The sequence below is a fragment of the Plasmodium cynomolgi genome, chromosome 2, assembly GCF_000321355.1.
Source record: "Plasmodium cynomolgi strain B DNA, chromosome 2, whole genome shotgun sequence".
In the NCBI taxonomy this organism is placed as follows: domain Eukaryota; phylum Apicomplexa; class Aconoidasida; order Haemosporida; family Plasmodiidae; genus Plasmodium; species Plasmodium cynomolgi.
In genome coordinates, this window is record NC_020395.1 from 100,730 (window position 1) to 116,101 (window position 15,372).

Here is a 15,372-nt window from a genome sequence, read left to right on the forward strand (position 1 = left end):
AAAAAAAAAAAAAGATGAACTTACTGAGCAAAGAAGAAATAATTATAAAATTCATGCAAAAGGAACAAATTATGGACTTGTAAAAATATATGCAAAATAGAAGGAGCTTCTCAGGAATTGTAAAAATGCTGCTCTGTGGCATGTCAGAAGTAGAACTGCATATCGCGCGTTAGATTTGTTCTGGCAATAGCGGTAGAAAAAGGGTGTTCTAAAATAGGTTCTAAAAAGGTGCCACAAGTAGGCTGCAAAAAGGAGCCATAAACAGAGACCTATGCAGCAGGCGATGGTGAAGCCCATACAGCTGAAGCGCCATAACTGCACATGCCAACAGAGCTGGAAGAACATTCCTAAAATGGCTACAACACGTAGGTACGTGAGCGCCACCCCCCCCTCACCACGCATATTATCATCTTACATTGATTACAATAATACAATTTTTCGCTACATCTGCGCTTGGCCTTACTGAACCAAGAGTATACGATTATGTGGTTTTTTTTTTTTTTTTTCTTTTAATAAAAATAATTGACTGAATATCATATCAATGCCTACGTAAGTTCTCCTCCAAACATTTGCAGAGTTGTCACGTCCGTTCATCCTAAACCGGGTTCGCGGTAGTGTTTCAAAAAGGAAGAAAAAATGAAAGAAAAAAAAAAAACATCGCAACTGTTGACACTCCCCTTTTTTACCAGTTAGGTAATTTTTTCCCCCCAAAGGAACGACAACCGAACATACGAAAAAGGGAAATAAAATTTTAACTACCTAATTGGAATGGCACAAAAAAAAAAAGGGGGGGGAGTACTATCTTATCTATTTGCTATTTCATTCATACGCAGTAAACTTACATCCGTGTGGAGTGACCACTTAAACCTTTTCTGGTGCGAACGGATTTCCATCTTTAATCAATTTTGTTTTCTCATGATGAAAGGAAAAATGAACGACTGCACATGGTTGCTCGATATTTACCATTTAGGTTTATTCCTCCTCGGGTCATTCCGCTGCTGACCGAAATATGGACGCGGTGGTGCGTTACCAACTGTGCGCCAACGTTTGTTTTTATAGTGAAGCACCCCCTCAAGCCCGTCCTCATTTGTCGCACTCGTGAAAGCACAAACTCCATGCCGTTCATTTCCCCTGACGAACTTCCAAAAAAACTCGCACCTTTTGATGGCTGCCTATTGTCGAATTCAGAAAAAAAAGGTTAACGACTCCAACGCTGCGGCTACCAACAATCCCCCTCCAACGCTTCTACTGCCACAACGCTCCAACACTGCACCTGCCAGACTAAAACGAACAAGTGCATGCCTCTCGGGACTAGGAAAGGCTCGCACCCTTCTAGGGGACGAAGTTTTAAACAAATATTTTTATAACCCTCGGCGAAAACTACTCCGCGGGTATTGCACTGTTGGAGGCATGCGCCGCACAAATTGTCGCACAATTGGCGCAGTATATATGCCACGCTAGAATGGCTAGAAAAGACAAAAAGCATTTCGCAAAAATGGTCACAAGGTGTGATGTGCGAGGGGGATATATTACTGCTTGTCGTTTTGCTAATCCCATCAGTTTTTTCTTACCTCTTTTTTTCACTCTTTTCTCGTATGCGTTTGTGCAACTACTTCTTTATGCCAAGCATATAGGGGGCCCTCCTCTACTCGCAAATCACGCGCGTGCACTGTAAACATGCGCGTGGGCATAAATCTTAGGCATGTTCTCATGGGGGGAAAAGCAAAAAAAATAACGCGGCTTCCCTAAGTCATCCTTGCTAGCGGTGCATTACCATTATTTTGTCACTTTATTACGTAATAATGTTATTATATTATGTATATAACTGCTTTTTTCTTTTTCTTCGCTTTGGTTTTCTCATTTTTCACCCCTGCACGCTTCCCCTGCGACACAGAGCCAGCCGCACACCACTCCAAGCGCAACCCCCAATGGGAGAGATAAAACTCCAACGGGTAAAAACTGACCGACAGAAGTGCCATACATTACACATACGCATGCAATGCACAGTGCGGATGGAGAGGGGTTATCAACAAATCGCCCTGGTATTAAGCTTCGGACATTTCTAACATGGTTTATTCGCTCAATGTATTGCAAAAGGAAGGAACTAACGAACGGACCAAGAGGAAGTATTTTTTTTTTTTTTTTTCCAAAATGAAAAAGAAAAAATAAACAATATGCATAGGTAAAAAAAAATGACAGTTGAAACTGCCAAAAAGTGAGAACTTTTATTTTTTAAGGGAACATGCGAAGCAAGCGTTTCTTCTAACTTCTTCCCGATGAATCTTTACCCCATTAACAATTTTGCCATTTTTACTATTTTATAATTCTTTCTTTTTCCGCGTTTATCCTTTTTTTTCGTTTAACAGTACTTTCGGCATACACTACGTTTAACGTCAGCATGTGCTTACATATGTACCTATTCGAATTGCACGCTAACAAGAAAGACTATGCCCGGGCGGTGAACTAACGACAGCGAGCGGTGAAGTTAGCCAACTCTTCTCATCGCTCAGGGGTGGCCAAAACATATGCCATACTTTATCAGTGTATAGTAAATATTATAAAATATAAAAGCAACTGCTTGCCTGCCCGTTTGCTGCCCATTTACCTGCCCGTTTACCTGCCCGTTTACCTGCCCGTTTGCCTGCCCGCCTTTTTGTCCCCTACAACTTTGAGGCTTGGAAGTATTCTTCCTTCCAAAAAGTACCCACCGAACGAACGGGGTCCTGCCTTTTCTTCATGCCATTTTCTCGCCTCAACAGTAAGGCCCAAAAATATATGCAACACAACGTATGTAATATTTATATATCCATGTTATGTAGTACCACCTCGCATTTATGGACCAACTGAACGATCTGCAGTAGGGCAACACCACTTTCAGATCGCAGGGTTTTATTCTATCAATTATTACCCTTCACCATTATCCAATTCGTTTCATATATAAACGCGCTGAAGGCTACGATATATTTTTTTTTTTTCACCTGCGCTTAAGTAGTAGCAAAAAAAAAAAAAACCTTCGGTTTGGGAGTGGACCTACTTGAGGCATAAAAAAAATGCTATGCTGCGTCCCTCGAAAGAGCAAAATTGAAAAAAAAAATTTCAGAGCCAATGAAATGCAGATAAATATGCATAATAAGGCGCAAACAAAATAGGCAAAAAAAAAAAGTGCTTGTCCCCCGATCTGCATGTACATGCATACATTTATATACTTACATTACATACATTTATATATGCACCTCATGCGTTGTAAAAGTGGGCGGCAACAATTTGAAAGATACCGCTTTTTTTTTTTTTTATTCTAACAAAAAAATCTTCGTTTTAATTTTATAATAGTTCTGCCTGGCGTTATTTTATTTTTTTTTTTTTCACACGTCTAATAATAACCTACGACTTTCTAATGGCTGAAAAAAAATAAAACACAATAGAGCAAAACAAAACAATAACACCCCAGTTTACTTCTGACCTAACTTGTATTGGGCGCGCTGATAAATATATTTTTTTCTTCAGAAAAAATATAAAGCCGATTTTATTTTTACTTCCTCAAAGTTTGTATTTATATTCGTATTTATAATTACATTCGTATTTATAATTACATTCGTATTTATAATTATATTTGTATTTATATTTGTGTTCGTATTTGTATTTGTATTTCTTTTTATCTCCCGCCAGCTTCTTCACAAGTTTGAAGCGACAAATAAAAGTAAAATTAATATAATATATGACAACCTAGTTTTACCATTTTAGCGAATAGAATCTACCACTATCTGTATAAGTACTAGCTATTTTTTTTATGCATACCCTTCTCTATATATATGCTTATATTTTTCTTTTGACCCTTTAGAAAGAGAAAAAAAAAAAAAAAATCCTACCCCTTTGCAAAATCGCCCGCATCCCTAAAGTTGACGCCGAATTTGATAAAGAAAAACCAAAACGAGAGAGTTCACGATGGCTTCCAACAAATCAGTAGCCAACACCTCTGCTGCTAGAAATATAACAGATAAAACAAAAGAATCTACTTACTCCGCAGGTGCACATGTAACTTCTTCCAATCCAAGCTCCAGACGTGCAAAAATGAGCACCGTTATGTTGGTTCTCAATATCGTTGCTCTGGTCCTCGTATTTTGGCAGCCCCCCTGCTCCTATGACTTGAAGTAAGCGCATATACCACGTTTCCTTTTCCCTTGTTACCTTGCCGGCGCGTGTACGCAAAGCGGCTGCTCCCCCCGCTTGTCCCTCTTAGTCGCCTACTTGGCACACCCCGCAGAAGAGAACGAATCATGGGGGGTGGAGTCACCTCCGACTAAGCGATTCGTCAGCGAGGGCATCCGGGGCAGCTGCTACTCCAACCGATTCGCCAGCTGCCACTCCAACCGATTCACCAGCTGCTACTCCAATCGATTTACTAACCGCCTCCACATTCAATCGGTGCCCCCCTTTCAGACACCCCGTCAACCGCTCCTCGGATGGATGTAAACAAACCGGAAAAAGAGCCGAGCGTGTTCTGGAAGCAGAGCACACGAGTCCATTCGAAGAGTGCGGACAACTATTTGGACCGGAAGACGTAGAAATGGAAGATTATGTAACCCTCATTTCAACCTACCCAGTGAATAACGTAGAAAACGAAGAAGTATACACAGAACAACCGAACAACGTAAATGTAAATGTAAACGTAAACGTAAACGACGCAGAGTTTCTGGAGTTATTTAACAGAGTCAATACCCTATGGAATGAAACAGTGGAAAATATGGTGAACGAATATATCACCTACACGGATAGTAACCATATGGAGATCAGCTGGAGAGATGAAATGTGGAACCAAAGATGGTACAAATATTTAGAAAGCATACATTCAGATTTAAATAAATTTATAAACGATGAGACTCTTACCTATGAGACCAGAGAACATATAGCTGAAGATTTACTTTACTGGGCTAACGATGATTTCAAGTGGTTCTTAAATATAGTGAAGGAAGAATGGGACCATGAAACGACTAGCCGATCTGAGGTTCTGGTCTCGGAAGTGTGAAAGGGAAAAAGAGGGGGCACGTGCTTCCCAATCAGGTTGAGTTTTCTCAAAAAAAAAAGAAAGGTTCACTAAGTTTTCTCCCTTCATCTATGTATATGTGCATAAAGCCACCAAATTTATGTATCCGATCCCCAGAAGTAATATTCATATTTTCCGAGACATTGTCTCCCACGTTGATGCTGATAAACCACACTCTCCCCCATTCTTCCTTGACCACCTTCTCCACGTCGATGCTAACAGTTTGACGAAGCAAATATATTTATATTATACAAAATAGCCCATTAAGGCAACATAATTAGGAAGGAAAAATGGCTTGGCGTGAGAAGGGGCCCCGGAAAGGAACGCCGTAGTGACGAAAATTTTTCAAATCTCCCACCCGCTTGGTAGCCTCTGTCAATTCTCCAATTCGCAGTACCATGATGTCCACGCACATACATATGGCTATGTACATTTCTAGGCGCACTTCCCTAAATGAGGGTGGTTTTTTCTTTTTTTTCATTTCTTTTCCTTTTGTTCTTTTATTTCCTTTCTATTCTTTCGTTTCTGTTCTTTCTTTTCTTTCTTTTATTTCGTTTCTTTCTTTAAATGGCTGTGGAACTATTTTCCATAGATGTTAAAAACAGTTTTACTTGCTTCATTTGTTTTTTTTTTAATGCTTTAAAATTGCTTCCCTCCGTTTTTTCCCGTTTGTCAAAAATGCCAATTTGATGCAACATTTTAATTTGTCACAAAACTGCTAAAGTTTTTTTTTTTTTTTATTTAAACTTTGTTTTAATCACAAATGGGAATTGTTTTTCCATTTTTAACACCCTCTTTAGAATGAGGTATTTTTTCTCCCCTCCTTAACAAAAAGGGTGATATACGTCTGATGAGCATCTTACAATGTGAGGTTGCAAATTATGTTACTTTTCTTCCCTTTGGTTGTGTCAATTGGTATTTTTTTTTTTTTTTCCTCCCCATTTGTACCGCTTAAATTGCTACCCGTCTGGCCATTCCATTTGGACTACTTTTACCGCTAAACTGCTTGCGGTCGCGTAAGCTGAGAAAGACGCAAAGGTCCATGAGAGAGGGGAGTGTCTAGATGGTGCCTCCCTTCTCATGGATGGTGACGAAAGTCATGCACGTGAACCCCTATATGCCTGTCCAATTCTCGTTCTCCATTTCGTCCGCGTGGCGTGAAATGGGGCAAAACAAAAGGGGGGTTCGCTTCTCGGCCCCATTTAACTCCCCATTTGCCTTAGCCGAATGCGATCAGATATGTTCATTGCAATTCTGCGGCAAATCCGTCTTGTACGCCGCAGCGCCTTCTGACCATCACTTGGCAGGCAAAAAAAAGGGAAAAAAGAAAAATAAATGAAAAAACAAAAAAAAGCGATTTTGCATCCCACTCCTCCGCTACCGATTTTGTCTTTTTTTACTTTTTCAAAGCTTATCGGGTATGATCTATTTTATTTACTACCATTTAGCCTTCTCCTTTTTTTCTCCTTTTCGCTGAGCTCTTTTTCGCCGTTCCTCCTTTCCTCAAAAGACCAAGGAGAATTTCACAAGTTACGAAATGGAAGCAGCGGTCGAGCTGCAATACGGTCATTTCCATGAGGCCATTGCGATACGGCCAAATAGCAAACTTGTAGAGCAGTTCAGCCTCAAACGCAGTCAAGCGAAAAAAAAAAAAAATTAATAAATTAATAAATAAATACATAAATAAATGAATAAATATGCAAGTACATAAAATATAACCAACCAGGTAATTCGCGATAAAAAGTAAAGGACGCAAAAAAAGAAAAAGGAAACTGGGGCAAAATAAAGCACTTTACGAAGCTGAGCAAAATGGGGCAGAAGACAGACGGGGGATATACCCGGAACGGTCAAAAGAGAATATGTCGAAAAAATAGACCGACCACTGTAGTATTTTTTCTTTTTTTACTGATTGCATAAAAAAAAAAAAAAAATTGCATACTTGCATCTAAAAATGAAGGATCGTTTAGCGCAACAAAAATAACCTATCAAATGCAATATAGACATTTATGCAATTTTTTTTTAAATTACAGATAATTTTTTTTTTGCTTCCTTATGATGTTATTTTTTTTTTTTCCTTTTCTCTGGATTTTTTTTCAAACTGTACGCATAGCATTATATGCCAAAATAGGTACTGACGAAAAATACGCTTATTTACGATCGCTTTTGAATTGTTTATTAATAATTACAAACTTCCGTGATATATACCTCTCTCTCTTTCATGTTTATTCAAGCATTTTAATTAGGTAAAACTAATCTAAGGATAACTTAAAATATTTTTTTTAAGGCCACAATTTGGAGCTCTACGTCAGTAGGATGCCATTATAAGTTTATTTTTAATCTGTTGGTTCATTTTCTTAACAGTCTATGACTTATTAAAGAATACTCGTCAGAGGAATTGTGGAACCCTAAGTATCGCCGGCTAAATGGAGTATCGTGGGCCTCTCCAAAGGGATCGCAGCACATCAGTAAGCACAGCCTACTTGTGCATCGCACGTGCCTACGTATAAGTAGTACCACACGTTATGCGTACATTACATATACGTGCATTATTTATAGTACATTATATATAGTACATTATATATAGTACATTATATATACGTACATTATATGCATGTACATTTTGCGCGTATGCACCCGAGAAAGGCAGCCAAAAAAAGAGCACCCACGCCTTCCGCGCATCAGATATATAATTTTTCAAAAGCCTGATACGCCAAGAAATTTTTTTTTTTTTTCCTACTTTTGTTATCTAGCCCATTTCTAACGTTCATACCATCACGCAAATCCGTTCAACTTCCCGCGCAGCTATTTAGATATATATATATATATATATATATATACATGTAAAATAGGTACATATACATTTGTATGCCTACAATTATAATACGCATGCATGGGTACGCGGCTAGAGAAGGTAGTAAGATCTTAGAAACGCAAGCTGAAAACTGAGCCTTAGCATCGCACTATAATAGCATTAGCTATCCCCCAGAAGAAGCAATCCTATCCGTAGCAGTGACATCACAGCACATCCTTCACACCTCCATCAGAGAGATAACCCCTTAGAAGCGTCACCTCCTAAACGTGCTCACCACCAAAATGGAGCAAAACTTAAAATTCATCGGAGAATTGTCCGAGGAGATACAAAGCACGGCCACGAAGGTCCTGCCGGACATCAAGGGAGACTTTAATGCGTACAAAGATTTCATGGATCAAGTAATGAAAAATGTTCGTGTCCCCGATGGCGTTACCACCTTATTTGTTCTACTCTCTGTATTTGCAGTTATTTCTTTATACAATATCACCAAAATGGTTAGTGCGCTCAGAACCCATACAATGGCCAAATTTTTAGTATTATACCTAGGGTTCTACCTGTTTGCGTATAGCGGTTTTTTTAGGTACCCAAAAAATTAATGAAACAAAAAGGAAAAAGAAAGAACGTGTAGAACGATGAACTGTTACCAAATAGTTACTCCGATTAGTAGTTAATATAAACATGCGAATCGCGCGAAGAAGAATATGCAGATTATCTTATCCATTGAAGCAGATCAGGCTATATACGTACCTGTTCATATGTAACGGTAATTGCGGCATGTGGTGCTGCGTCTCTCCCAGCATTTGTATGCTCATCTGTGCCTGTATGTATATGTGCTGCACGTCATGCCATACTTGCCTTTAATGCCTCGAATGCCGCTAATGCCGCTAATGCCTCTAATACCGCTAATACCGCTAATACCGCGAAATGACATTTTTAATAACCCCGTTTATTTTTTTTTTCATATTTATACATGCGATGCTTCACGGCGCGTAACCTTCCATGGCGCACAATACTTTTATGTTTTTATTTTTCTCCCTATTTTTTTCCTTTCATTTTTCTGTTCCCTTTTGTCCTCATTACACCGAATTTTGCGCGTGCCTCCCCGGCCCTTTTTTACGTACTCAATTTTGATTCACCGCAATTGAGCCAAGTTGCGCACAACAAAACACTGCCCCCGAATAACCATATGTCCGCTATCACGAATTAGGTGTGACGCCCAGGCGTACTTAAAGCTGCAGCTCTGCACGAGTTTTGCCAAGGGTGGTGGTAACCACTACCCCTCCGTATGTACACAATGAAAATTCCTGTATATGCGCACCTACTTACGTATTTACGTACAAACAGTGTGCCCATTTGTTATGTTCTCATTTCCTGTGTCAACTCGTGAAGCCTCTTCCCGAAGGGAGGCACACAAAAAAAATTCACCATGTATATGTTCTCAAATGAGTTTACGTTGTAACTGCTAAAAATGGAAACGACCAAACGGCGTTATGCACAACCATGGAGCTCTTCCAAGTGGACACGCACATGCACCACCGGACGAACAACATAACACGGTTCCGCCACCCCTTAGGTTCATTAAAACAAAAGGGAACATGAAATTATTTCCTCCAAAGGTGGGTTTGGTGTAGTTTACCGTACTGTACTGTAGCATAGTGCAATGTTTTTCTTTTTCTTTCTTTTTTTGGTGCACTGTGCAGCTTTTACAAGGCTATCGTAGCCCATCCGACCACCTTTAGAGTTCATATGTAGGGGTGAACTGAATTGGTGCAGTGACCCATCCCTGTTTTGGGAAATCGTTTCTCACTTCGTTTTGTCTCATTTTGCTTTATCTCATTTTTTTTGTCTCATTTTGTTCCAACTGGAAAGCTTTTCACCCTTGATGCCCCTTAGCGCAGCTCTACGCAGCGGCATCATGATGAGGCCAAGCACCACCCCAGACATGCCCACATGGCCATACATATACAAGCATACACGTACGGACGCGTGACAGAATTATGCCCCCACACACACACACCGATACAGACATCACAACGCCAAGCAGCATCGCCCGTTGTGCCCACTTTTGTGGAATCTCGCTACATGTCAAAATAAATAACTCCGAATTGGGGGGGGGAAATAATTAAAAAAAAAGGCACCCTTTTTTTTTTATTACCCATTTAACCGGAAAAAGATAAAGCGGAGCAGCTTATTTTGCGGTAAATAACATTTTTAAAGGAGTAACGATATGTAAAATACAGCACATCAACCCGTATTTTCCAACTTGATTAACCATTTAACGAACTTTTTTTTTTTCCCTTCTCCAAGGTATTAAAAATATGTGCTATGTTCGTAGTGAAGAGCTATACATCTGATAGCCTTCGTGAAGATGCTACTTTCTTATTCCTCCTAATATCTTTATGCGCCATTTTTTAAAGGAGAAAAGTTAAGTCAAGGGAAAAGCGTTTAACTAACATACCTACATGTATGTATTATTTACGGGAGCTGTTTTTTTTTTTTTTTTTTTACGCATAATTTTTTATGAAATATTGGGGAAAAACATGGTACCAGTGAAAATATATAACGCGAGCCACTCGCGCAGCACGTTCACAATTGTGCCATTTTATTTGCATACGTCTTTACGCAATCGTATTGTATTCAGGACAAAAAAGTCAGTCAACATAATAGTACTACAGTAAGTATAGTTTATAACCCCTCCTCCCCCCGTTGATTAGCACGAAGGCAGGAAATTGGCCGCATGTATTTTTTATAGTTACGCGGATGAAGCAGCCATCTTTGTAAAATGTAAAATAGAACATCATGGCGTACTTCCATGCGATACCTACATAAAACATACATAACCTACATAAGAATTCATATATATACATATATATATATATATATATATATATATACTTTGCAACATTATATGTTCCAATTAAACATAATATATTCCTCGACCCGTGCATGTAAATAAGGCACTGCTAAAAAAATAGGGTTCCTGTAAAACTATATTTCTTTATTAGAGAAAAAACCTACAGATTAAATGTCGAACGGTTTGTACAGGAAAATGCAATTTTTTTAAAGCAGCAGAATGGAAAAATTAGGGATGGAACAAAAATTTTTTTTTTTTTATCATCGCTTCTCCGTTCGCATGAGCGTCACTGCTGTAGTAGAGCTATCGTTGTTATTGCGTTTGCCTTTTCCCTTACGTATGCCTTTGCCTTTAAGCTTTCCTATAGCTTCCTTTATCTTCCTTTATCTTCCTACATCTTCCTATTGCCCTTTATCAATATTTTATCACTGCTAAGTTAGAAGAAAAAATTACGCCAATGAAAATATTTGCATTTTTTTTTTTCCGTTGTTTTTATATGGGAAAAAAAAAAAAAAAACAAATCTTGTTTGTATTTTGTTTGTTATTACTTCCATTTGCATAGAATAGAATGTCATTATATGCCCGCCACCTGATTTGTAATTCGCGGGACATTTGATATATTTGTATGTTCCGCCTTTTTACTCTGCCGTTTTATACATACGTATACATAACCAGAAAAACATCACTGGTAAAATTCGTTAGAACCTATTAGTAAAAAGCTTCTACCTAATGAGAACCCGTGATTATTGTTCCTTTTCAAACTCATTTGATCTGAAGTTAACGCTGGAGAAAATAACCCCAAAGAAAAGTAATACAAACCTGAAGCAAGTGAGCACGTGAATACATACATCTAATAAATGAAACAACTCTGTGAACCGCGTTTGCGATGCAGCTTCTGAGTGCTTCGTAGTTGGCGCTACCTGCATCACGGGAGTAGTACATACTTATATGCGTTCGATACATTTGTATGCACCGATTTGGGTGCATGCTATACTCTACTGTCCTACCAATCTGCGCCCCGAACTAATATAACATCTGCACCGATTCGACACGTCGAATTTCCGCGTGATGAATCTTTTCCTTCTTGAACCCAATTTACTTTACTTTTCCTTCCTCACCGCCTCACAGTTTCTAATTTTAAAACCCCCTTTTTTTTTTTTTTGCAGATCCCTAGATGTGCAGAGGTGCATGGACCTGCATGCATACATATGTATATGGGAGCTTCGCCATTGCCATAACACAATTTGGAAGAGCGCGCGTGCGCGCATGCGCGAAGGAACATTGGTTCCATATAGCACCGTATTGGAGAAACATAACAATAGAAGAAGGGAGTGCCTTTTTGTTCCCATTTTTATGTACATTTCGAAACTATAACTTTTTAAAGCATGGTACTTCCCGACCAGTCAGCTGTGCCTTCAACGCGGAAGCCCCTAGCTGGGTGCAAAAGGAGTTTCAAAAGATTCGTTACGAGCGGAATTGCAACCAGGGGAGCGGGTAAAGGCGCAGGCAAAGCCAGACAGAGAACCGAAAAACGCACTACAAACTGTATTGCCACCCCTATCGCACCTGACAGCAACCGGAAAAATGACTCCTCTGACAGAAGCAAGAATTCCGTGAAGAAATGGGGCTTTCCTAAGCCCAAGGTACTCATCGTACCCCTTCTCGCCATTTTGTATGTCCTATCATTGGTAAGGCCATAACGAAGAAGTGCATGCGCTGAAATAGACCTTTTTTTTTCCCCCCCCCTCTTCGTGACATTTTGCAAATTTGAGGACTTAAATTACAACGCCCGTGTAGCAAAATGTACAATGAGTGTTGCACTCATGCCAGGAACGCTGCGTTCTTGTCTAATTAACCCCTTTGGTCTTACACATATGTGATAACCCTTTTTTTTCTTTTTTTTTTTCCGATGCCCCTCCACAGCATGGCTTGTTCCCCAAAAAGGACTTCCATCATTCGAGATCGCTAATTGAAAACAGCCTAATCCCTTTGATATGTACACCCGTAATAGAAGTTGCCCCTCCTCCAACTAATGGTAGTGTCCCCCCAGTTATTGAGACTTCGGAAAATATCAACGACAAGAAGTCGGGAAATGATAAGAAATCAAAAAAGAGTCGCAAGAAGGCTGCTAGTGAGAAGAAGCCAAAGAAGGAACTCAAGTGGGGATGGGATAAAAAATCAAAAAAGGATGCCAAGGCAGCAACAGACGGTGAGTTGAAAAAGGATCCCCATCAACCCCCTGTTCCGTTTGCCCCCTTTGATATGCCCTACCCCCTTGATATGCACTACCCCCATGATATGCACAACCCCCACGATATGTTTAATCCACACGACGCACATGGTTCCCTTGGTCCACGTGACCCATTGAATCCCCATCATCCACGTGACCCATTGAATCCCCATCATCCATATGATCCACTGGACCCCCACGATCCATATGACCCACTGAGCCTCCAAGACTCATTTGATCCACTGGGCCCCCACGATCCATGTGATCCAATGGATCCCCATGACCCTTATGATTCACTAGATCCCCGTGACCCGTATGGCCCCTACGGACCACATGACCCATACGATCCTGATGACCCATATTATGCATATTACCCAAACGATCCAGAAATACAATACGGCGTTTACGGCAGCACGAGGAAGCCCAACACGATAATAGATTTTACGTCATGCAAAACCCTTACGCCTGAGGAAAAAATCGAGTTTTTCTTCTACAGCACGAGCAACTATCTATATTTTACGAAAGAAATGAAGAAACGAATTTTCGCAACTGGTCCCGTACTGACTAAAAAATACATGGCGGAAATCTTTTTTGACATGTGTAATGAACAGAAGGAAAACTTCCTCTTCATGAAGGAAGCCATGTCCAAATTATCCTTCATGTTAGCAGCTCAATTTAATTTGCCAAATGAAAAGCGATCGAAGTGTTGGAACCTCGTGAATAAAAAACTTAGCAAAGTAATTAACCGATTTGATCTGCGCGATCGTGCTGACTTCAATCATTTTTTGGCTCAAAAAAAACGTCACTCTGCTGAAGATTTCGAGTGTTTTGTCGAAAACAGAATTTGCTTATGGAACAAAATTACCAGAGAAAATAGATATGAATCCTTCCTAGAATTGTATAAGAATTTAAAAAAATATACCGCCAAGAACAAATTTCGAGATAATGATAAAAATTATCAACCTTTGCAGCCAAGTTACTGTTATGGTGCTGGTAACCCAGACATGCCGCATGACCCCTTCACTGTGAACGATCCCTCCATACCGAACGACCCCTTCACTGTGAGCAATCCCTCCATACCGAACGACCCCTTCACTGTGAGCAATCCCTCCATGCCGAACGATCCCTTCACTGTGAACAATCCCTCCATGCCGAACGACCCCTTCACTGTGAACAATCCCTCCATGCCTCATGACACCTTCAACACGAGTAACCCGACCATGCAACATGACACTCTCAGTGCTACCGCCCCCGTTACGCCTTACAACACTTTAAATGCCAGCAATTCTCCTTTACAGCACAGCAACATCAACGTCAACGTTGGCAGTAGACCTCCTATGCCTTACAGCAGTATCAGTGTCATAACTAAACCCATGCCATACGGTACCTTTAGCCCTAGTAACCCCACTGTGCAGTATAGCAATTTCGGAACCCCTATCACCGCTATGCCCTACAGCAATATATGCACTGCTAACCCTGCTATGCCGTATGCGAACATCAGCACCATTAATAGGCCTATTGCGTGCAACACTTTCAATGTCAGTAGTAGACCCATGCCGTATAGCACCATCACTGCCAGCGCCATTCCTATGCCATATTACGGCACTTATATTTCTAGCAGCCCTATCATGCCGTCATCCCCGTACAACAATTTTAATGCTAATATTACTACCGCCGTGCCGATCAACGCTTTGAATGCGAGCCCCGCATCCATCCCGCCTTACACGACGAACGCGACTGTTACAGCTGTACCATACGGCAGTTTGAACCCTAACGTTGCCACCATACCGCAAGGCACATATAACCCTAGCATCGCCGCCACACCGCAAGGCACATACAACCCTAACGTCGCCACCATACAGCCCAGCACCTACAGTCCTAACGTCGCCACCACACCGCAAAGCACATACAACCCTAACGTCGCCACCATACAGCCCAGCACCTACAGTCCTAACGTCGCCACCATACAGCCCAGCACCTACAACCCAAGCATCCCCGCCATACCGCAAGGCACTTATAATCCTAGCATCCCCGCCATACCGCAAGGCACATACAACCCTAGCATCCCCGCCATACCGACCAGCACCTACAGCCCTACCACCAAACACGTCACATTCGACATGGAAGTCGAAAGGGAACCCCCCAGGCGGAAGAAGAAAAAGAAATGAATGAGCAATTGCACGTACTAAAAAATGGTGCGCCTATTACGGAAGTGGGAAGAAAAAATACATGTGTGATAAATGTGTATATGTTCGCACAGTAACACACACGTGTACACAAAATTGACTCCACGCCGTTTGGACTCAGTCCGATTTGAAGCTACAAAAGCTACATAGGGGGAAAAAAAAAATAAATAAATAAATAAAAATAAAATAAAAAATAAAACATTGATGTCTTATTTGTTCCTTTTTTTAATCATCCATTTGGCATTTTTT

The 15,372-nt window shown here is 40.4% G+C and overlaps 3 protein-coding genes across 3 annotated transcripts; all 3 read left to right on the plus strand.

Annotated features, from left to right (window-relative positions):
* Positions 1 to 4,068: 4,068 nt before the first annotated feature.
* PCYB_021210 (hypothetical protein) lies at positions 4,069 to 5,023 on the plus strand (the record flags this gene model as incomplete). The annotated part of the gene is made up of 2 exons (XM_004220471.1): positions 4,069 to 4,148; positions 4,438 to 5,023. 2 exons carry the CDS (start codon positions 4,069 to 4,071, stop codon positions 5,021 to 5,023), a joined length of 666 nt encoding a protein of 221 aa, XP_004220519.1.
* A 3,111-nt stretch (positions 5,024 to 8,134) lies between these two features.
* Positions 8,135 to 8,449, plus strand: PCYB_021220 (hypothetical protein; the record flags this gene model as incomplete). Its single annotated transcript, XM_004220472.1, has 1 exon — positions 8,135 to 8,449. The coding sequence occupies one exon, from the start codon at positions 8,135 to 8,137 to the stop codon at positions 8,447 to 8,449; it is 315 nt and encodes a 104-aa protein (XP_004220520.1).
* A 3,643-nt stretch (positions 8,450 to 12,092) lies between these two features.
* Positions 12,093 to 15,105, plus strand: PCYB_021230 (hypothetical protein; the record flags this gene model as incomplete). Its single annotated transcript, XM_004220473.1, has 3 exons — positions 12,093 to 12,395; positions 12,631 to 12,916; positions 13,238 to 15,105. 3 exons carry the CDS (start codon positions 12,093 to 12,095, stop codon positions 15,103 to 15,105), a joined length of 2,457 nt encoding a protein of 818 aa, XP_004220521.1.
* Positions 15,106 to 15,372: the final 267 nt, after the last annotated feature.